The sequence below is a fragment of the Chelonoidis abingdonii genome, chromosome 4 (genome assembly GCF_003597395.2).
Source record: "Chelonoidis abingdonii isolate Lonesome George chromosome 4, CheloAbing_2.0, whole genome shotgun sequence".
NCBI classification, from domain to species: domain Eukaryota; kingdom Metazoa; phylum Chordata; order Testudines; family Testudinidae; genus Chelonoidis; species Chelonoidis abingdonii.
Genome location: NC_133772.1, coordinates 115,209,005 through 115,233,173, shown reverse-complemented (window position 1 = coordinate 115,233,173; position 24,169 = coordinate 115,209,005). Strand labels below are relative to the sequence as shown.

Sequence of the window (24,169 nt, the reverse complement as noted above, 5' to 3'; positions counted from 1 at the left end):
TCGACCTGTCGATAGCCAACCCAATCACCCTGCTTCTTCATCCAGACCTCATAACTCAGGACCATGGCAGACTTCGCCACCCAAACCTGCAGTCCCTTCACCTCACGGCATGGCTGCTGCGTGGTTAACCCAGTCAGAGTTACATTGCTCTGCCCCAATGCAACAAGTACTCCTGGGTAGCAGAAAACCTTCCACTCGGTCTACATATCTGGCCAAGTGGAAGCGTTTCTCCTGCTGGTGCGAAATGCAAAATGTTACTCCCACCAAGGTCTCGATCCCCACCATCCTGGACTACCTCTGGTCTCTCAAACAGCAGGGCCTAGCGGTATCATCATTGAGGGTGCACTTGGCGGCCATTTCTACCTTACACCCAGGAGAGAGTGGCCGCTCCGTGTTTTCACACCCTATGGTTTCCAGGTTCCTCAAGGGCTTGGAGCACCTATACCTCCAAGTATGCCGCCCTGCCCCTACCTCGGACCTCAACCTAGTCTTAACCAGACTTATGTCTCCACCATTTGAGCCATTGGCAACTTGCTCGCTGCTATACCTGTCCTGGAAGACAGTTTTCCTCATAGCCATGACATCGGCCAGACGAGTCTCTGAGCTTTGGGCGCTCACGGTGGACCCACTGTATACTGTGTTTCACAAGGAAAAGGTGCAGTTGCGACCACACCCAGCATTCCTCCCTAAAGTGGTATCGGCCTTCCATACCAATCAGGACATCTTCCTTCCGGTCTTCTTCCCGAAGCCGCACTCATCACAACGGGAACAACAGTTGCACTCCCTAGATGTCTGTAGGGTGCTCGTATTTTATATCGAACGGACGAAGCCCTTTCGTAAAATGCCCCAACTCTTCGTTGCAGTGGCAGACCTAATGAAGGGCCTACCTGTCTCCTCCCAGAGGATCTCCTCTTGGGTGACGGCATGCATCCGCACTTGCTATGACTTGGCTCATGTTCCCTCAAGCCATCTCACTGCACATTCTACCAGGGCTCAGGCTTCATTGGCTGCCTTCCTGGCCCATGTTCCAATTCAGGAAATATGTCGTGCAGCTACCTGGTCCTCGGTCCACACCTTTATTTCGCATTATGCTCTGGTTCAACAGTCTAGAGATGATGCAGCCTTTGGCTCAGCAATCTTGCATTCTGTCACATCTCACTCCAACCCCATCGCCTTGGTAAAGCTTGGGAATCACCTAACTGGAATGGATATGAGCAATCACTTGAAGAAAAGACGGTTACTCACCTTTCTAACTGTTGTTCTTCGAGATGTGTTGCTCATATCCATTCCAAACCCACCCTCCTTCCCCACTGTCGGAGTAGCCGGCAAGAAGGAACTGAGGGGTGGTTGGGTTGGCAGGGGTATATATCCGGCGCCATGGCCGCGCTACTCCAGGGGGCGCCCAGACAACCCACCGAGTGTTGCTAGGGTAAAAATCTTGTGACGAATGTGCATGCGGCGCATGCACACCTAATTGGAATGGATATGAGCAACACATCTCGAAGAACAACAGTTACAAAGGTGAGTAACTGTCTTTTTTCTGTAACTATCAATTTCCTATTTAGTATTTTAATAATCTGGTGCTTGTAAAACACATTTTTAAGCCTGTCTTATGTTCTGTATTCACTACAATTATAGAGAACAGTGAAAAATTATATAGTCAGGACATCAAATTTAATTGCAGATTCAATTCACATAGCTCACTAGAGGGCACTCTCTGCTAGTGGATTAAATTGAAGATACCATAGAATTATTCTATTTTAGTTTCAGTTCCAGTTACTGTACCTGTAATCCGAGAGGGAAGCCAGTTGTCGTAGCAAATGATTCGTGTATTCATATTAATGCTGACCTTGGATTCAACAAAATATTAAGAAAACCTTCTTAATAGTGAGATTTAATAAACTGTGATATTCAGTGATGATGGTACCTACCTCTTCTATAGACCTTTTCAGGAGTAGATCTCAAAGCACTTAACAAATGAGGTTAGTATCATTATTGACATTTTATAGGTGAGGAATTGAGGCACAGAGGTTAGGTGACTTGCACAAGTTTAATCGGGCTAGTGACAGAGCTGGGAATAGAACTCCGGGTGGGCTCCTGCATCCCAGTCCAGTGCCCTGTCATCTGTCTCATGCTAAAAAAGGTGGAAGCCCCATCACTAGAGATATTTAACACTTGACTGATCAAAGCAATCGGTATATATACTATAGAGACAAATTCTGCAGTGATTAGAGTAGGGTAGACTGGCAAGAGAACAGGTCTTACTCCATTTTGAATCTTTGTGATTTTGAGTAAGAATGCTCCCCAAAGCGGTTATTTTCCATCAACTTTCAAATTCTGTTTTATAAACTGTCTTCCTTTTCTTTTCCTATACCACTCCACTCTAAAAAAAATAAAATAAAAAAAAAATGGTAATTTTCTAATGGTAATTTTTTTTTTTTTTTGGTGTGTGGAAGGTATCAGAGCGGGTAGAGAGAAGACTTCAAGAGATAGAACAAGAAATGCGCACAGAAAGGCAGGTGGTAGAAAGACACCAGGACCAACTAGGACATATGTCTATGCAGTTGCAGGAGGTATGCAAAATAGTTCAGTTAAGTTCTTGCTGTACTTGTGAGCCTGGCTCAGACAAGGAAGCAAGGGGTCAAGTGTCACTATTCCATGGTTAAAAGTATGTACATTAACAATCTCTGCTGGATATACCCCTGGACAGCGATAATCTATAGCAGGGATCGGCAACCTTTCAGAAGTGCTGTGCCGAGTCTTCATTTATTCACTCTAATTTAAGGTTTCGCGTGCCGGTAATACATTTTAACTTTTTTAGAAGGTCTCTTTCTATAAGTCTATATTATATAACTAAACTATTGTATGTAATGAATCTATGAATCTATGAAAAGTAAACAAGGTTTTCAAAATGTTTAAGAAGCATCGTTTAAAATTAAATTAAAGTGCTGATCTTTCACCGCCAGCCTGCTCAGCTCGCTGCCAGCCTGGGGTTTTGTTCACCTAGGCCGGCAGTGGGCTGAGCAGGGCCTGTGGCCAGGACCCCAGATCTGGGTAGGGGAGGTTCAGGGGTCAGGGCAGAGGGCTGGGGTGTGTGGGGGGTGTAGGGCAGAAGGCTGGGTGTGTGAGGGGGATCAAGGGTCAGGGCAGAGGGCTCGGTGTGTGTGGGGGTGTAGGGCAGAAGGCTGGGTGTGTGGGGGGGTTCAAGGGTCAGGGCAAAGGGCTGGGTGTGTGGTGGGGTGCAGGGCAGAAGGCTGAATGTGTGTGGGGGGTTCAGGGCAGAGGGATGGGGTTGTGGGGATGCAGGGCAGAAGGCTGGGTGTGTGTTGGGGTGGGGGGAGTTCAGGGAAGAGGGCTGGGGGGGCTGGGGGTGCAGGGGCAGAAAGCTGGGTGTGTGAGGGGGGGTTCAGTGGTCAGGGCAAGAGGACTGGGGGGCATGGTAGGCTGCAGGGCAGAAAGCTGAGTGGCTGGGGAGATCAGGGGGGTGGGGGCTTTCAGGGAAGAAGGTTGGGGATGGGGGGGGGCAGGGCAGGGGGTGCAGGGCAGAAGGCTGGGTGGTGGGGGGGGTTCAAATCAGGGCAGAGGGCTGGAGGGTGTGGGGGTGTAGGACAGAGGGCTGAGTGTGTGGGGGGGTCAGGGCAGAGGGCTGGAGGGTTTGCGGGTGTAGGGCAGAGGGCTGAGTGTGTGTGGGGGTCAGGGCAGAGGGCTGGAGGGTGTAGGACAGAGGGCTGAGTGTGTGGGGGGTCAGGGCAGAGGGCTGGAGGTTGTGCAGGGATGCAGGGCAGAAGGCTGAATGTGTGTGGGGGTCAGGGCAGAGGGCTGGAGGGTATGGGGGGTGTAGGACAGAAGGCTGAGTGTGTGTAGGGGTCGGGGCAGAGGGCTGAAGGGTGTTGGGGGTGTAGGACAGAGGGCTGGAGGGTGTAGGGGGATGCAGGGCAGAAGGCTGGGTGTGTGAGGGGGTCAGGGCACAGGGCTGCGGTGCTCGGCTCATGTGGGTGCTCCCAGCCCCCTGCCCTGAGCAGCTCATGGCAGGGGGCTGGAAGGGATGTGGCTGTTCCACCCCCTTCCCCAAGGCTCCGTCCGTACCTCTCTCTGATGCCTCCTACGGAGTTGCCTGCACGCTGCCGCTCTTCCCTTCCCCCTTGCTAGGGCCATCAACTGATTGGCGCAGGAGAGGGGGCGGGGCAGGAAAGCACCACGTTAGAGGAAGAAGCGGGGGAGAGGGAAGCTTGGCTGCCGCAGAACCAAGCTTCTGCCTCCTGCCTCCGCAGGGGAGACAGGTGGGCGGGGGCGCTGAGGGAGGTTGGAGGCCGAAACCGCGGCAGGCGGCTGCGTGCCGCTCAAAATCAGCTTGCGTGCCATGTTTGGCACGCGTGCCGCAGGTTGCCGACCCCTGATCTATAGAGACTGTTATTCCCTGATGCAGTGTTGCTAGTGTTAAATGTTTCTTGTTAGTGGCACACAGATCCTAAGAAAAAGTCAGTTCCTAGGTTTGATCCATTTAAAAATGTTTGTACTGTGTTTTTTATTCTAAAATCGAACTATTTAGGAATAGTGAGCAATCACTTTTTGAGTACTGTTCTATGGGCCAATAAGATATAACCTGGGCCAATTAAATATAATGTACTGGTTAGGCACCTTTCCAGTGCTGTGAAATCATTTGCTCTCAAAGTGAATTAAATGTGGTGGAGCCACAAGGATAGTGCTGAGGAGAAGACCTCAATTATTGTTCATTTTAGAAAAGAAAATGAGGATAATTTTTCCCTGACCCTTTTTTCCTCTTTCTTTAAAAAATGTGTAAAATACACAAAAGAGAGGCAAGGAGCTTGCTTCCAAAACTAACACATGAGAAACCAGGAAGACTGAATATTTTACATTCTAATTTTTGATTTGACTAAGAGTTAGAGCTATGATTTGGAATCCTGTCTTTGACTGTACAATGGGGATCACTGCTAATATGAAATTAATTTAATATTTTGTCACTCTAATTGGCGACTTGTGTGCTTTTTAAAAAGCAACTCTGGATTATACACTGCAGTGGAAACTGAAGTGGATTAATTTATATTGACACTTTCTATTTTGTAGAGGGCTATAAATTCTCCTTAATGGTCATAATTAAGAAGATAACATACTCTTTTAATAGAGAAAGAAGTTTTGCTTATCAAAATGTTTTTAATACTTTGCCGATTGGATGTCAGTAACAGCTTTACATTTCTACCTCCCCTTCCTCCCTTGTAGATAGTGAGAGGTGGGTGAGAGTGCTTCATTAGGACTCTCAGAAGAGGAAAGTATTTCTTAGGATTTTCTGAGAGAAAAATTCTTCAAATTTCAGACTGTGTTACTGTCCATTTCGTGGACATATGTTTAATGAGAGCTGTTTGATGTGTGATTTGGTACTGTTACCTGCTGACATAAATAAATTTCCTTTTTTGCCCTTTGTAAGGAGTAATGATCTACCTTAAGGACATTTTGACAGTTGGGAATTCATTTTCAAATTGAAGACTGATATTTTGCTAATGATGAATGTGTTCTGTGTGTATGTTTCCCGAGCAAGATGTACGCTTCCATAATCTTTGTTACAGCACTTCGGAACAATCTTTTGCACTTTTAATGGCTGATGTTAAATTTTATGTTATTGCATCTTCTGATGAATAAACTCTAAACACTTTGCTGAGTTTATTAAACAGCAGTTTGGACAAAATTCATTTGAGGATTATTTTGAAAAAGAGCATTTTAGTACTTTAATCCTACTTCTTCATGCTTTGAAATAGTGATTAGATGGATCATTGACAGTGGCTCATTGTCAAAAGCCCTGATCTTTGCATGTCTGTATCCCCTATGGAAGTGTGTAGGATTCTGGACAGGCCAAGGGGTCCCCTTGTATGGAGCTCACTGAAGATTGCCCATAAGGTGGAAACTGAGAATTCTTCTTTCTCAAATTACTCAAGGGAAAACAGTGGACAGAATAGGCAGCAATATTTCAAGTTTCCATATACTGTCTCTTGTCTGCCTGAGTGCTAGAGAAATTACTTCATGCATTCTTTGTTTTTTTGTTGAGACTAACAACAAGACAGCTGATTAATGACAGTATTAGTGGTAGATTTTGTGATGGACATCTGAGAATTGTACTGAGATTCCCCAACTTATTTCCTATTAACTAGAACACAGAATAGCCAGCAGATGGTGCTGACTTTTTTTTTCTACTGCTGACCAGGGCTGGACTTGAGGAAAGAGGCTCTTTATTTTGTTACCAGTACTGGAAGAGCCAGCCCCTTAATTGCATATAAAACATTAATCATCTGTGACAGGGTAGCTGGTCCCTGTGGATGGATGAAGCCCAGTGACCCTGGATCAAAGCAGATGAGCCCAATCCAGCTAATTAAAGATGGCTGGGCTACACCTGGGCCTATAAAGGGCTGCTAGCAGACTGCTGGAGGAGGAAAGACTGAGGCAGGTTGAGCCCTGGGGAGGGAAAGCCGCACAGGAGTGGAGCTAGCTCCTCTGATGTGTCCTTGGAGCAAGGGGCCAGGGGCTCAGGGAGGCATGGCTGCTACTCCATGCAAGGAGTGGAGCTGATTGAGGCTGGGAACCTGCCAGGATCTGGAGTGCTAGAGACTCCTGGGAGGAGTGGCCCTGAGGCCAAGGATTGAGTTAAGATTTTCTGTTTGTTAACCATTGTTAAGAAAATAAACCTCCTTGACTGAGACTGCGTGCGGCAACTCATGCATTTGAGCGGGAGTGAAGCTCCTGCCATGTGATACCAACCTTTATAGGGAGAAATTTCTTTTTGATGTTGTGTATATTGGTTTCAAAAGGTCAGGTACATAACAGTGGGAATGTTTTACTTTTTTAAGATGTGGCAGGGATCAGCACTTTTCCCCCTAGTCACTGCTGGTTCAGGGCTAGCTCACAAGAAGACTTATTAGTTCCCAAAGTATTTGTATTGAGTTGCCAATAAACATTTTACAGCAGTCTTCAAAATGTCAATTTTAGCAGAACCTGCTATTATTATATATTAATACTTCATATTAATATGCTAATACTGTATTGGTTTCCAGTCCTGCAGGGGATTAACAGAACTAAATCACTATTTTGCTGTATCCTTAGTTTGCTGTGTGTTTGACATTTGTCCAGAACAGAATATAACAAGTCCTGGACCTTATAGGTTGTAACTTGCAATCTCTGATTTGTGCATTTAGATATAGCAGAACCCGCTATTATTATATATTAATACTTCATATTAATATGCTAATACAGTATTGGTTTCCAGTCCTGCAGGGGATTAACAGAACTAAATCACTATTTTGCTATATCCTTAGTTTGCTGTGTGTTTGACATTTGTCCAGAACAGAATATAACAAGTCCTGGACCTTATAGGTTGTAATTTGCAATCTCTGATTTGTGCATTTAGATATGTGAATTCGTTACACTCTTTCAGGCACAATAGACTTGTAATTTCACTAAAGGACTTTTAAATGTTCTTATTTAACTGATTAACCTGCTCGAAAGGTTGAGTTATAAAATATCTATAGGACTCTTTGGGTGAAATCCTGGCTCTGTTGAAGTCCATGGCAAAACGTCCATTGACTTCAGAAGGACCAGAATTTTACCCTTCTTCTTTTGTAAAACAGCTTGAAAAACATACAGAAATTTTTTTAAAAGTTTATCTCACGGATGAATAAAAGAAAAGTCCTTTTTGTTTCCCAAGACACTTTTCAAAATATTGCTAGTAAAAATAGAGCCCTGAAATTGGAAATATTAATTATCCCAAAACGTCTCCATTCAATATTGTGTCTGAATGGTTTATAAAGGAATGTTTCTAAACTAGTTGTGACTGTATAATTTAGGTAATGATATTAGTTACATTCATTAAATCAAACCAGCTTGAATATACCTTTCAGCTTTTGTAATTGAGAGATCATTTAAAGATTTAAATATTGATGCTGGTAAATATTGAAGAGAATGCAGTGACGGGAACTGGCCATTACTTGTCAGTGTTTCACCATCCTACAAAAGCCATCATGCTAAATTTAACAAATGCAATTGCATGCTTACAGAGCCTAGCTGAACATGACTAATTTCTTTTTTCAATGATTGTTTTCCATTTTTGAATGTTCAAATTTATTATTTTTATTCTATCATGTTTCTGTCCTTAAATTAATTGATTTTTTTAAAAAATGACTGTTATATAGAATGTATTAGGAATATTTGTTATCTTCAAATTTAGCAGCTAAGCCATGTTTCTGAGTCTCTTCCTATATGATGTTGTGGCTGGTATGATTAAAATTATTTTATTAATAGTATTTGTTTCCTTGGTTTCTGAGCTACCATGATTACTACTAGTGTTTAAACATTATATGGATGTGAAGCAATGTGGATAAAAATTGAAGGATTTTTTATTTAAATGCAGGTTTATTTTTTAAAATAAATCTATTTAAGATTGTATTTGAATTGAATTGAAATTAACAGCCTTTAAGACCTAAATTTATAATCTATTAAAATCATTTAGATTAAATATAAAATATTTTGTACTAGGTTTTAAAAATGTCAGACTACTTTGTTGCAAATCACTGCCTAAGTACCTGGAACCAGAGTCTGTTGTGCTAAATCAGCTTTTGACAGAAGTAGCCTCTTCTGCAAATGCAGCAACAATATTTTTTTCATTTCAGTTTATTCAACTAGTTTAGTTCAATGACTCATTCATTCAAAGTTAAAAAACCAGTTGGGAGTTGAAAAAGAAAGGCTTGTTTTCCTCTACCAATCTATGATTAAAAACTTGGTGTGGGAGGATGAGATCTACTGGTTTTAAAATCTTGAAAGACACAGTGACGAGGAATAATCAGTTCAGTTACCTAACTACAGATAATACTTCATTTGTTTAATAAATCAATTAGTTTTAAATACAAAACATATTTTTTGATAAACTTTTTGATACCCTTTCTCCCTTAGGTTTCCAGTGCATTTAAGGTAGTTTTATTTAATTTAAACAATGCTGGTTTTGGGCATTTTAATTGAATTTGAATTTCCATCCAAATAGAGCTTGATGCAAATCACAAGTAAAAAATTAACTATCAGTATATGACGTGCTTCATACACCATTTTCTAAAATAATAAATATCAAATGAATCAGAATAAATGTAAATGAAGCAACAGTTGCTTAAATAAATTCTTATAGATATCATGTATACTCTTGGTTAGCAAAAAGAAGCACTAAATTTAGTTTATAGGGATATCTAGTTGTAAATCAACTCGTTTTAATGATTACCAACAAATGAGAATCTACCATCCCTTAGGAAAAGAACTAAAAAGTACAGATTCAAAACCTGATGAAAATTGATGGCTTAAATTAGGTTTCCTGCTTGCTGATTTAAATCATGATTAAAATCCACCCCAATGTGAAGACAGACTTTAAATAAATGTATACAGTGCAGCTTTGCTTTCCTCCTTGAAAAACCTTTTTCCAAAATGTCTTCTTTAGTTAGAAAGAGAAACATAAATATGCACAATTAGTTTTTAGCATTAAGTTGATGCATATGCAACTTACATTAAAAATCATATGATCTTTGTTTGGCTAATCTTGTGAGTCCTTCCAAACAGAGACATGCTGTCAAGCTGTTTGTCTAAATGGGAAGGGGAAGAAAGAAATGGGGAAGACTTTGGGAGTGGAGGAAAGGAGGAAATTGGGGGACATACAGAGGCCCTGACATGAGGGAGGAGATGGGGATGATACAGGGAGTACTTGAAGTAGAGGGGGACGGGATGATGGGACACAGGGCGTTTGTGGACAAGAATGGAGGAATGCAAGGAGTCCTTGGAGTTGCAGTGAACTCAGCCTACAGAAGCAACAAAATGTGCAATCAATCCTCTTGCAGTTTTTCCTCCCACTCCCACACCACTTACTTACTACATGCTGCCTTACTGAGAATACAAGCTCTTTGGCAAAAAGACTTGTCTGTTTATATTTTGTTAAAATGCTGTGTGCATCACTGGCACTATATGAATCAAAATAGTTCTTTGAGTGCTTGCTTGTGTTCATTCCATGCTAGGTGTATGCATGCCACTTGCACTGTTGCTGGAGATTTTTCTGTTAGTGGTATCTGTTGGGTCAGCTCTAGCGCCCTCTGGAGCTGCACGTGTATGCAGTGGTGTAACACTGATGTACCCCAAAGCAACACCCTGGCACCCCATATTTGCCATGGTGATATGATTATGATGTGTTTTGTACAAAGCATGCCTTGTGAGGTATCATTTTAAATCTTGATCTGTTGAACATTAATATCCCGTTGGATTGTATGTGCTATCATTGTACGTGAAGTTATGAAGTTTTGCTATGTGTGTGTTACTGAAATATGTTGTAAGTTGGAAACACCCAAAACCAGCCTTTGAGGTACAACAGTGGGGCAGACACAGATGATGGCCCATTAAGGGGAATACACACTCTCAAAGAGTACCTCAGGAACTGTATACAATGGAGACCTCTCGAAGAGAGCCGATAGACAAGGGAAACTGCTTGACTCACATCATAGCAAAAGATCTTTCCAGCAAGCTGGAAGAACCTATAAAGGAATGGAAGTACATCATCAGACTTTGGCTTTGACTCTTGGCCCCAGCAACTCTAAGCCAGCCCTGGCGACCCCATTAAAATGGGGTTTTGACCCACTTTGGGGTCCCGACCCATAGTTTGAGAACCGCTGGTTTAGTTTGTATAGTTTTTGCAAGTTGTGATAGTGTATATAGTTCCTGTTTTCAAAGGACTTTTTGCCCCAGGAGTTGGGCATGCCACAGTCCCTGAACTTCAAGCCTTGTGCCTCTTGTGGAAAACTTATGCCTGTGGTTGACTTGCATTCGAATTGCTTAAGTGCTTGGGGGATTCTCATGTAAAGGACAAGTGCAAAATCTGTCAGGACTTCAGATCCCATATTAAGAAGGACCAAGACATCAGACTAAAGACTATCCTCATGAAAGCCACCCTCAGATCTGTCTCAGAACTGAGCTACTCCTATTCGACATCAAGTACTTCGGCATTGATGTGAAGCACTCCGCCGGCACTGAATTTTTCTCAGCACTCTTTATCTCCGTCCCTGATGCTGAGGAAGAAGCACAAAAAGCAGCGCACTGAGAGAGGGTGTTCTCCAGTGCAGATGAGAGATAGGCAGGGAGAGTGAGTGAGACCTATGCCAGGCCACTCTCAGCGCTGGTGCAACCCATTAGGTGACCTAGGTGGTCGCCAGCATTTGGGGGACGGCATTTCGGGTCCTTCGGCGGCGACCACGGCGGCCGGATCTTCGGCCGCCCCGGTTGTCGTCGGCATTTAGGCAGAGGGACCTGGGGCAGGGGGGTGCGGGGAGGGCCACCTGCAGCAAGTAAGGGGGGGCACGGCATGCAGGGGAACTGCTCCCCGCCCCAGCTCAACTCTGCTCCACCTCCTCCCCTGAGCACGTCGCCCCACTCTGCTTCTCTCCCTCCCAGGCTTGTGGCCCGAAACAGCTGATTGGCGTCGCAAGCCTGGCAGGCAGGAGAAGTGGAGCAGCGACGGTGTGCTCGGGGAGGAGGTGGAGCAGAGGTGAGCTGGGGTGGGGAGCTGCTGCACGGCTCCCCAGGCCGGGGGGAACTGCCATGTGGTGGGGTACCTCAGGGCAGAGGTGGGGAACTGCCACGGGGGTGAGCCTTAGGGCAGGGTTGGGGGCAGAGATCTGCTACAGGGCTCGGGGGGGGCGCAAGGTAGAAGTTTCGCCTAGGGTGTGAAACATCCTTGCACCCGCCCTGGCCGCTCTTGTACCCCTGGACCCGCATTGGCACCATTGACAATGGAGTTGAGTCCAGAGTGGGAACCTCCGATGACAGCAGGGAGCCAACATGGTACGGGTGGACTGAAAGTGCTGTCAATCCCAGAGGCCTTCCAGGCAGCTAAGGATCTTCTCTCTCTTCTGGTCCCTCCAACCCCATCCGGAAGCAGGAGGGAACAGGTTGCGTCAGGTGCTTTCCTGGCACCGAGTCTCCTGGAATCATCCAGGGGCAAGTCCTACCTGATCCCAGCATCCCACTCCCTGGCACACCACTAGTCTCCGGAACCCCAACACTGGATGGAAGCGGAGGCAGGTACCTTGGTTCCCGAGAACGGAGTCCTCTTTGGAGTCCAAAGGAAAACCCTATGTACTGCCAAAAGCCCACCACAAGTACCCAGCCTACACCCCTCCAAACTTCACTGCTGGTCCCCCAGTCAAGGCCCTATGGCAAACTCCTCCTTCTCTGGTTCCCACTTCAAAGAGGCAGAAAAAAAGTATTATGTTCCAGAAAGTGGGTTCAGTTACCGTACTTGCACCCTCCCTCCTGGGTCCCTGCCTCACCGGGACCTCTCTCCATCTCAATCTTCTCTTCAGTTGATCTTGGATTATTTGCTCCACCTAAAGCAGCAAGGTCTATCACACTCGTCTATTAAGGTTCATTTGGCAGCCATCTCAGCCTTCCACCCTGCAGTAAATGGCATGTCAGTGTTTTCTCAAAAAATCATGGTCTGGATTCTCCAGGGGTTGGAACGACTCTGTCCTCAAGCTTGCGAACCCTCCTCCCCCATCTGCCATGGAACTTAAAGCTGGTCCTATCAAGGCTTACTTTTGAGCAGTTAATGTTGTGCTCGCTACTACTTCTCTCCTGGAAGTTTGCCTTCCTAGTGGTGATTACCTCGGCTAGAAGGGTCTCTGAGATCAAGGCCCTTACGTCAGATCCACCTTATCCAGTGTTCTTCAAGGACAAGGGCCAACTGTGCCCATATCCAGCTTTCCTGCCAAAGGTAGTGTCACAATTCCAAAACAACCAGGTCATCTTTCAACTTCTCTTCTCCCCAAAACTTCAAAAAAAAAACTCTGAGGAACAACTGCTTCATGTGTTGGATGTTAGGCAGGCCCTCAACTTTTATATTGAGAAGACTAAGCCCTTCCACAAATTCACACAACTCTGTGTAGCAATAGCAGAAAGGATGAGCAGGCTACCTGTGTCAAACCAAAGAATCTCGTCCTGGATAACTGCCTCTGGCCATTGTGACCGCTTATTCCACAAGAGCCCAGGCATCGTCAGCAGTGTTTCTTGTGCAGGTACCAATCCAGGACATCTGCAGAGCCACAACCTGGTCGTCGGTTTATATCTTCGAATCTCACTTCGCCATCACCCAACAGGCCCAAGACAATGCCAGTTTTGGGAGAGCAGCGTTGCAGTCAGCACATCCATGAACTCTGAGCCCAGCTCCTGGGGTATTGCTTGTGGATCACCTAGGATGCACTGGACATGAGCAAGCACTTCAAGAAAAAATGGTTACTAATCTTTTGTAACTGTTCTTTGAGGTGTGTTTGCCACATCCATTCCATAACCCATTCTCCTACCCTCTGTCGGAGTTACTGGCAAAAAGGAACTGAGAGAGTGTGGGTTTGACAGTGTCCCTTATACCCGTGCATATGCGTGCAGCTCCAGAGGGTGCTAGAGCCAGCCCAACGGATACTGATAAGAGAAAAATCTCTGGCAACAGTGCATACAGTGTACACACACCTAAATGGAATGGACATGAGCAACACATCTTGAAGAACAATCGTTTCAAAAGGATAGTAACGATTTTTTTGCTACCTAGTCTAGCTCAGGCTAGAGATAGAGGCATGTTTTTATACCACAAAGCAAGGAGTACAGTTTTGGGTCAGTAGTGAGGGTTTTCCGTTCTTCTAATAAGTACAGTGGAGTAGGAGGCCCATTGGCATATTCCTTTGGTAGCAACTTGCATGGCTGGTTTTCTTCAGTCCCTTGTAAATGTAATACTCTTTTGGTTATTCCACACACACCTTTTTTTCTCACCTAGCTTTAAATTTATGTAAATATTCTGAGTTATAAAATAGTATTTTATTTGGCCCAAATAAGTGGTTTACCTGCTTATTGTGATAATCTCTTCTCAAATTGCGTTCCAGTAGATGACTTATAAGAACTTTCTAAACTAATTCTACCAACTCCGCCTTAAGGAATTCTTTCACAAGAAAGATGTCACCACCCACAACTACCACATCCCTACCAACAGTCATATAAGAAAAAAGAATCATCTGTCTGGACATCTCTAGTTGTCACCTACCACCTTACACCCATATGTGGTATCATCAAACAATTGCAACCCATGCTTGATGGGGACCACAACCTTAAAATTCTTTCCCAAATCCCTCTTCTGGCTTCAGACAACCCCTACAACCTCACCAAGCTCATCATCAGAAGCAAGCTTTCCACAGACAAGAGCACACCAACTCAAAGTGGCACCAGCTCATGCAATAACAGATGGAAAATCTGCAGTCTTATCTCCATTGCTTTGATGATCCATATCCCCACCCCAATACACCTTTTAAGATCCATGGGTCCTACACATGCCTATCATAATATGTGGTGTAACTCATGCAGTGCATCAGATGCCCCAACAACTGTTTTCAGAGTAAACTGAGACACAAGGCTGTCCTTAGGCATATACAGCATATGCAGCTGCATAGGGCACCCAAAAATTTGGGGCACCCCTGGGTCTTAATGTCCACCTGCCTATGCCTTCCTATCCTTGTTCTGACCTTTCCTGCAGGCTCCTGCCACAGCTGGCTGTTGCAGTCTGGTGAGTCTGCCTCCAGAGGGGATCTAGTTTTTAAAAGTGAAAAAGCCTTCCTGCCTGCCTGCCAGACTTATTAGCACAACATTGAAACTGTTGAAGAGCCATTCAAATGGTAATGAAGCCATTTAACCGGCATTTGCCTACCCCCAGGTATATACTGTCAGTTTCTGAATTTACTGACAAAAACAGTTGTGCATTATGGTAATATTTAATCAGAACATGTTACTCTACAGGACCTTAGTTTAAAATTTGCTTTAAAAATATTTCATTAGTGTGTTGCTGAAGATTATAAAATCATATCTCTAAAAAAAATCCTTGTATAGATTTTTAAATGCACAATCTGAGTAGTCATCTTTAGCCTTAAATGCTTGGATCTTCAGCCATATAGTTTTTTTTGTTTTTTTGTTTTTTTTAAATAAATGCTTCAAAAGACCAGCCTTATCTCAAATACATACGCGAGCCTGGGCTGCTGTCAGGCATAGGGTCACCGGTTTAATAATACTGCATAGGGCCCCATAAATCCTCAGGATGGCCCTTCTGAGGCAATAACTATGCTCTCAAAGGAACTCATAAAGAAAAATGATAAAAGAAAAACACCCAGTTACTTGTGAGTGAACACTATTGATAAGGTAATCACTCCACTTCTTACCTCTCAGTCCTTGAGCTCAAAGGAAACCTGCACAACACCTTCAAAAAAAAGGCCTGAGAGCTAAAATATGTAACTCTTCTAGACACTAAAAAGCATAGACTTAACAGAGACACTGCTTTTATGGTTCATTACAAAAATTTGTGATTCATTTTACTGCCTGCTAATCCTTAATTGCCCACTTCATTGTAAGTGGTCTCCTATAGCACGTGTGAACGCCTTACGCTTAACAATTTGTCCCACCTTGTATTTAGCTCTGACACTCTAGTTACTTTCTCCAGACCTGAAAGAGAACTCTATAAAGCTCAAAAGCTTGTCCATTCAATCAAGAGAAGTTGGTCCAATAAAAGATATTATGTCGCCTACCTGTCTCTGAACTTATAACATTAACATGCAAAGATAACAACAAGATATTTGTTTCCATAAACATTTTTTTCATTCAAATATGCATGAAAAGCCCATTCTTTCTAGCCCATATCCAGTAAGAGTTGGGTTAACCTTTGTCAGAAAGAAGTAGAAGGTTGAACAGAGCAAGGATAACATTGTAATAAATAAGAGCGGTTGAATTATCAGAAGTTTTCAGATGCAGTCTAGTGTGTGAGCCTTTAAGATGATATTTTAAAAACTAATGGTCCGTCTGTCTGCTTTGACCAGACTTTAATATTCTGATAGTGGGGTTCATACAAACAGTTAGTTTGCCTAGATACAATTGACCAAATGTTCCCTTTCCCCAACTGTTTTGCATTTTGCTCTATTAACTGGTTGCCTAGTTGGTTCCACCTTGAAGTAGCTGCATTTTCAGTTGAAGAGATTTATGTGTATGAGAGTTCCTTTCATTTTCTTTATTTTAATGTCACTTTCTTTTCTATGATTTTTAGCTCTTTCATATGCCTATTACATTTCTTTAAATTGAAATATTTATGGACTATTTATTTTTGCTATACCAGGAAAATAAAATAGAGCAGCATATTTGCAATACTAGTGGTGTGAGAGTGCTTTTTAAAATTTTATGATGTTGCTGTTTAATGGCCTAAATATCATTCAGCACATGTCAAGGCCGATTCCCCATGCTGGCACTTTGAGTGCAGAAGATGGGCGCCCACAAGGATTTAAAAAATTAATACTGACCACTCCAGGCTTGTATTAAACTCCTGAGATTACAGCTTTTCTCTGACCTTGGCTTGGTAAATACTGCCACCATCCAAAGGCAAAACCCCTTTTGGAACCAGAAAAGTGCACTTGTGAATTCTTTCCTGTGCTACATAGGTGATTAAGGAAAACTGTATTAAGTAATTGAGACATAGGGGCAGAATGAAGTTTACATATTTAGCTTTAGCTGAGACATTTAACATTTGAATGCTTAACATTGCATTAACTTAGTCTTTTGTCTTCAAAGTCTATGTGCAGACACATATCATTATGGCAGCCTTTGAAGCAGTTATCCGTGCAAGTGGTAGATCTGGAAATTAATTTTTTAAAATTGTAATTTAAAACAAAATTAGAAGAAAAGTATTTTTAGAGAATATGTTAATGTGAGATTTCAGATTCATCAACCTCGTGTTTACATTAGCGTAATATTCAGCAGTTTAAGTTGTTTATAATGGAAATATGCAAATTTAAAGAAAAACTGTTATTAAATATTTAAATATGCCCCAGGGGCCTTCCATTAAGGCTCTAAGCTGTTACTGTAATTTTAAAGCATTTTAAAGACAACATGCCAATCAGATCAGGGCATGCATTGCTTTATATCTTAACCACTTTAAAGTAAAAACAAACTATAAAGGGCAAAATAATACATAAATTCCTATTTTGCTTTTGCTTTGTTTTGTCCTTACTATGAGTTTGTGGGATGAGTATGCAAATAAATAGCATTATATAAATGAGTGTTATCCAAATAAGCTGCATTTTTATGAAATGCTGTGAATTGCACAATATCTAAGGCTTTACATAGCATAATGTTCAGGATCCTAGATCTTTTGTAGATCACTTATATTTTCTATCAGTTTTAGTATCTAATGCCTTATGTGTAACTGTCTGTCCCACCTTGTATTTAGCTGTGACACTCTGATTACTTTTTCCAGACCTGAAGAAGAGCTCTGTGCTGCTTGAAAGCTTATCTCTTCCATTAATGAAAGTTAGTTCATTAAAAGATATTACCTCATCCACTTTGTTTCTCTCATATACTGGGACAACATGGCTATAACAGCACTGCAAACAACATATCTAGTATCTTGTCATTTTAGTTTCAGAGGAAATAGAGAGGAGGAAGTTTTGGACTGTAACCAGTGGGTAGACTGAGTTCAATGACACACACAACCATATTTTGAATGTTCTCAGAAAAACTGTGTTTTAGGAAAATCAGTTGTTCCTTTTTATAGTGAAAACCTCCACAGGAAAACTTAAGTTTCTCTTTTATAAACAAACCAAACATACACATATGCGTGCGCGCACGCACGCACACACGCACGCACACACACACACACACACGTGTCTCTGCAAAGGCAAGAGTTTGCCCTTAAAATGTCTCGATTTTCTGCGACGAAAATTAGGGAGATGTTGGTAGTGTTCTAAGTAACCTCTGGGGAGGAATGGCAACTTCTGCTCCTCTCTCATGTTGACTTCTCCGTTAATATAGCTTTTAGTATTTAATTTTTATTTTTAAAAAAATACAAAAAACATACCCACAGTTCAGTGATTGCACATTGAAATGAACACAGCAATGCAAGATTCAGAATGCATTTGAAACATTATCAGGAAACAAACCCTTTACTTTATGTACAATAGAAGATAAAGTGTGTTTCTTTAAAACTTTTGTAATAATTGATACTATTTCTAATAATACTTTACACTTATATTGTATCTTTTTCCTAGGATGGGTTTTTAATACATTCTGAATCTCACTGTGTATAATTTAACATTTGCTTTTTGAAAATAAAATGAAAAAGCTATATTGTTGCAATGTTATAGTTGACTGAACTGTGTAAATATAAACAAATCCATATATTACAGGGTGTGCGTCCCCTGTAGGGACCCCTGTTTGCCTGGGGTGTGGAGGAGCCTTGCAGGCACTCTCTTCCTCCCTCCATTTCCCTTCTTTCAGGGCTTCTTAAGAACTCCACACAGGTCCAACAAGGTATAAGACGAACCCCCCTGCTGGGATTCTACTTCATTAAATACAAATAAACTTAAAATCAGGTCTCTGTCCTAGGACTCAGGGATTGCATAGCCCTCCTCCTCGGGGTCTATGATTCTCTGGGAGCTCCTCTCTAGTAGGAGAGCTACTCTCTCTCTGTGAATACCTTCCTGTAACTGAGCCTGATGGCCATTTTCAGGCTGAGGTGCTTGTTACTCAGCTACCTAGATAGGCTTCTTCCCCTTAAATTAACTTGTCACGGGTAACCTCTGCCTGGACTCACCTTAAAGGAGCCATCGACCCTGTGACACTATAGTTGTAGATACTAAAGCTATCATAATTCTGTCTTGCTGTGTGCACTCATGAATGTCTGTATTTGTGTGTGTAACCGCATATGCAGTCTGAAGTAATGCACATGCACAAGGGAGTTGGGTTGTAACTGCTGCAGAAACCTTAACTTTGAACACCTAACTCTTGTGTCAGTTTGAACTCTTAAGTAGATTGCATGAACATATTTTTTTAATTGATATACTGCTCGGTATTTATCAACACTGACCCGGTCACCATTATACCTAAGTATCTTTTTAATTGAAATACAACAAATTTAGTCTCCTTTCTTAGCCAGTAAAATAAATAGCTTGACTAACTCTCAGAATTGTTTTTATTTGTCATTGTGTAAATGCCCTTTTTTTGTGTGAATGAAGAACTTTTTGAGGGAAAACTAAGTTGAAGAAATGAGCCCTTAAAGTGATGAAGTCTGTAATGATTCTTCTATCTTGTTGAAACAATTTTCATAGTTTAGATCCAGCTGCTGTGAAAATTTTGTTTCCACGTGTTCAAGCGTTCTACTGGTGGTCATCAGTTTCATTGTTCTGGTTGTACACAGCTATTGTAGGAGTTCACGGTCACTTTAGAAGGGCTTTGGATATGAAGATGGAGACCTTGAACTGAACTTTTCATTAGTTCCACAATGAATTCAGTAAGCAGATGTTTGTGGTAAACTCTTACTAAGCAGAATAGATACTGTATGTTTAGAGTTTTAGATTGGTGTCTTCATTCCAAGATACGAGTTGAAATTATCAACCTTTAAAGTAATGAATATGAGGAACATTGTGGGCGGGTCTGTATTTGATAGGATAAAGTGCAGACATCTTTCCAGTTATATAGATAGAGGTGGATATCTTGCCACTATTCAGGTTCAGCTTTAGTATCTAATAATGTTTTCCTTAGTACTGGTCATAATTAATGCAAGTACATAGTACTTGCTACTACCAGCATATTTTAGGTGGGGTAGTAGGTTTCCCATGTCAAAGAAAGTGTTTAATGTTTGTAGAGGAGACATGCTTCTATCCTTTATCCATGCAGGAAAGGCAAGGGTCAACTTCTGGAGTCTGGAAGTTTATAGGTTAGAAGGATGCCAAGGTCAATCTTGTCTTTGCACTCATAAGTATTTGGCGCGCGCGCGTGTGTGTGAAAATAAATATCTCCCCCAGTAAGAGAGATTATATTGTTTTTGTTTAGAAATTTTAAGCATAGACAATAATACTTATAACTTATATTTTTTTCTCAATAAATCTACCAGCTGATATTTTACATTTGAGCAGATTTTATAAATGAGGATTTGGTAACTCTGCTGTAATAAAATGCACAATATTTCCCTCCTTTAAGGCTTTAAGGAAACGAGATGCTAAAGCTAATGAAATGGAAGGACTGATGAAAAATAAACTTTTGAAATCTGAAAATGAAAAGAGCAAAGTAAGAATTTAATTTTCTCTTTTTTTAAATTATTTTTTAAAATCAGTTTTCAGTGTAGTCTTTTTCTGTTGTGACCGTTTCCAACTGCTTGTGGTCTAGAACAATGTTTCTCAACCTTTTTGATACCAAGGACTGGCTTGCTGCCTTCTAAACTCTGTCAGGGAGATCTCAGGGACTGGTGCCGGTTCACAGACTGTCATTGAGAAACACTGGTCTAAAATGTTCAGTCTCTTATATTTTGTTTAAGGCCACATCTTGCTGCTTTTGTAAAAGGCAATAGCAGTGTGAAATCCTGTGTTTTTAGTTTTTAAAAACTTTTTAGCACCATACACTGCAAAGACGGCCAAAACTGAACTCTTCGTCTTCCCTCCAAAGCCCTCATTTCTACTCTTCTTTTTTGTTATTGTTGACAACACCAGCAACCCCCCAGTCAGTCAAGCCTGTAGCTTAGGGATACTTTGACACTTCCCTTCACCTTGCTCCACACAGCTAAACAATGTACAAAGTTATTGGCTTCCTACTTCACAGCAACTCTAAGATCTGACATATTCTTTACGTCTTTGCAGCTCACTCTCTCATCTGGATTATTTCCCATTTTGATTATTAAAATCTCCTCTTCCTTTTCCTGGCCTCTCTGACACCCATATAACTCTCCTACAGTCCATAGAAATGCTGTTGTTAAGATTAGCTTCTTTGTCAGTAGTTTTACCATGCCACTCCTTTTTGTATCTCTCCACTGGCTACCCTTTCTCCACTGCATAAAGTTCAGATTTGTTATCAATGCCTTCAAAGCTTTGCTCTTCCCTGCTATATCCACCCATGTATTGTTTCACATTCTCCTACCTACTCTGCTCTGCCATTAATGCCAGGCTTGTCTGCCTATTTATCAGCTTCTCTGATAAACCCTCCATGCTGCCATTTAGGCAAATACAATTTTCTCTGTCCAAAAATAACTTTACCTCCAGAGAGGGTCTCAGTAGAGTAGTTACAGGGATGAATTAACTGCACCATACACTGAAGATTAAATGCATTAGTACTGATGGAAATTGAACATCCATTTGATTTATTATTTCTGGTAGTGCCCATAAAGTACTAGCTTCTCCTTCCCATCATCATATTTAAGGTAGATATTTTAATTGCATAGAAGTCTGGACACTTATAATTTACATTTTCAGGCTAGTATTTTTTTCCTCTTCTATGTTTGAAACATAAGGAGCAGAGTAACAGGAGTAATTAAACCCAGGTTTCCATCAGAACGTTGCAGAGCACTGTCAGTAGGCCATCAGGCGAAGCATCAACTATATGCACTTTTTAAAGTTTTTATAAATGAAGCATGCAGCAACAAGAATTTTTATTTTTAAAAGTCATTTTCAGATCATATAATACTATCAGTCTATTACCTTTCAGTCTAAAATGTTACACTTTTCTTCTTGGCCCTGGAGCAGTACTTTTTTTTAAACTTGACTAAAAACAATTCAGCATTTTGTTTTTATCTACTACATAGTATGGAATTGCACAGTTAAGGTAACAAAACAGTTTAATGACAACACGAAGAGAAAAAAATGGAACCCCTTCCCCCACCCTCGGTCTTTCTTTAAAAGTGAGTATCATATTATCTCGGACCAAGTTCTGTTATATATCAGTCATTACTCCATAGTTATTGTGTGGTATGGCTAAAGGCAGAATTAAAATGGTTTGAGTGCCCTACCTGTGCATTTTCATATTTTAACATGTTTGGATTTCTTTTAAACATAATCTTTTACTCTGAATTTCCCGAGTTTTTAATTCTTATTTTTTGGATAATTGTATCATCTTTCTAAAGCAATTTATCCTAAATTAGTGATATGTGGTCTCAGTTTTAACTCCCATTTTAACATTATTTTAGTTTGGGAATGCATATGCCATTTTGTAGCTACAGGTGGTAATACAAAATATATATGAGATAAATGATTGCATACTGCATGATAAATTTATAAACGGTATCATTGTAATAATTGTAGATATGTTTGTAGCATCGTATAACACAATTTGCTTTACATGTTCAGGTTTAGAATTATAAGAAATTATTTTTATTTTTAAATACAAGTTTAGTTTTAAATAGTTAAAATATTTTAGTACCAGGATAAATGTATAACTTTGTCTTGTCATCTTTAATCAAATTATAAGCTTGAGCAGGAGTTGGAGCGGTCCCAGAGGAAGTTAGATCAGTCAGAAGACAGTCGGGAAGCTCTTCTGCATCAGGTAACAACTTTCATGCCATGAAAATCCTCCTCCTTTCATATTACGCTAGGCTTAAGCCTGTCTCTTTTATCCTGCTGTCAGTTACTCTAATAACAACATTATTTGGGGCGGGGAGAGGAAGGAAGGAAGGCAATTTACAAAGCAATGCCTGCTAGACTGATCTACATAAGATCATATGAAAAATGGAAGCTTCTCAGCATTAAGGATAGTCACTAAAGACATTCCTTCAATGGCATTATGTCATGTTCGTATTTACAGAAGCTCCTTCAGTGTCTAGTCTTGGTGTGTGTTATAAAAATAGACTGGATCAAGAAGACAAACTGTGCCCTAGAGCTTCATTTGTTGCAGACATCCAACTAGGGGATGAAGAAATATATATAATACATTATGTAGGCATTTGCATTTCTAAGTGTCTCTGAATGCATTACTGTCTCAAACACACTTTTTTCTGTATGTACTTTTTATCCTCCGGCTTTTTAAATAGTTGAGTTGTTTACATTGGATAAACACATGCACTGTTCTAGGTGCATTTCAGAGCGTGCTTTTGCATATTGTGTGTTTGTAACTGTTCTGCGATATGTGGTACATAATATTGTTGATAGTCAGTGACTCCAGTCATCAGAGTGGTATAGAAACACTTGCTACAATAGAAACATAGTAAAAGTACTATGCAAACTGTCTATATTTGGGCCTGAACAAGGCACACTGAAACTGTTGAATCTGAAAGACCCGGGAATCCAATATAGCATCAGAAACAATGAGGAGTCCGGTGGCACCTTAAGAACTAACAGATTTATTTGGGCATAAGCTTTCATGGGTCAAAAACTCATGTTTTCAGATGCATGGAGTGAAAATTGCAGATACAGGCATAAATATATATTGGCACGTGAAGAGAAGGGAGTTACCTTACAAGTGGAGAACCAGTGTTGAAGGCCAGTTCAGTCAGGGTGGATGTGGTCAACTCCCAATAATTGATGAGGACGTGTCAATACCAAGAAAGGGGAAATTGATTGGACTTCTACATAGAGTGCTTCCACAGATGTGCGCAGGCTGAAATTGTGAACAAACAGCAACACGTGCCCCATAAATTCAGCTGTACAGAACACAATGCCATCCACTGCCTCAGAAACAACTCTGACATTATAATCAAAGGGGCTGACAAAGGGGGTGCTGTGGTCATCATGAACTGATTGGATTATGAACAGAAGGCAGCGAGGCAGCTCTCCAACACCACATACTACAGGTCACTATCCTCCAATCCCACTGAGGAGTATCAAAAGAAACTACACCATCTGCTCAGGAAACTCCCTGCTACAGCATGGGGACAAATCTACACAGACAAACCCATAGAAACTTGACTAGGGGTATTCTATCTGCTATCCAAGATTCATAAACCTGGAAATCCTGGACACCCCATCATCTCAGGTATTGGCACTTTTACAGCAGGATTATCTGGCTATTTAGACTCTCTCCTCAGACCCTACGCTGCTTCTTCGAGTGATTGCTCATGTGCATTCCACAAGAGGTATGCATGCTTGCCACATGCACCGGTGCTGGAAGTTTTTCCTCTAGCAGTACCCATAGGGGAGCGCCCTTAGCGACCCTTGGAGTGGTGCCTCCATGGCATGGTATAAGGGGCACTGCTCACTCCCCCCACCCTCAGTTCCTTCTTGCTGCCAGTGAAGGTGCTTCGGAACTTCTCTGCTCCAGCTTGTCTGCAGCTTTCCTCCAGAACTCTTGTTTGTTCAGTATAGTAGTACCTGTTGTTGAAGTAGTT

At 41.7% G+C, this 24,169-nt stretch overlaps 1 protein-coding gene across 3 annotated transcripts in view; it reads left to right on the top strand.

Annotated features, from left to right (window-relative positions):
• The window catches only part of CEP128 (centrosomal protein 128), a 430,997-nt gene that overhangs the window by 58,791 nt on the left and 348,037 nt on the right, over positions 1-24,169 (top strand). For all 3 annotated transcript variants that reach the window (XM_032801915.2, XM_032801917.2, XM_075065602.1), the window contains exons 8-10: positions 2,457-2,573; positions 20,065-20,151; positions 22,318-22,392. In XM_032801915.2, coding sequence (XP_032657806.1) covers positions 2,457-2,573; positions 20,065-20,151; positions 22,318-22,392 — 279 coding nt within the window. The remainder of the gene's footprint in view (positions 1-2,456; positions 2,574-20,064; positions 20,152-22,317; positions 22,393-24,169) is intronic.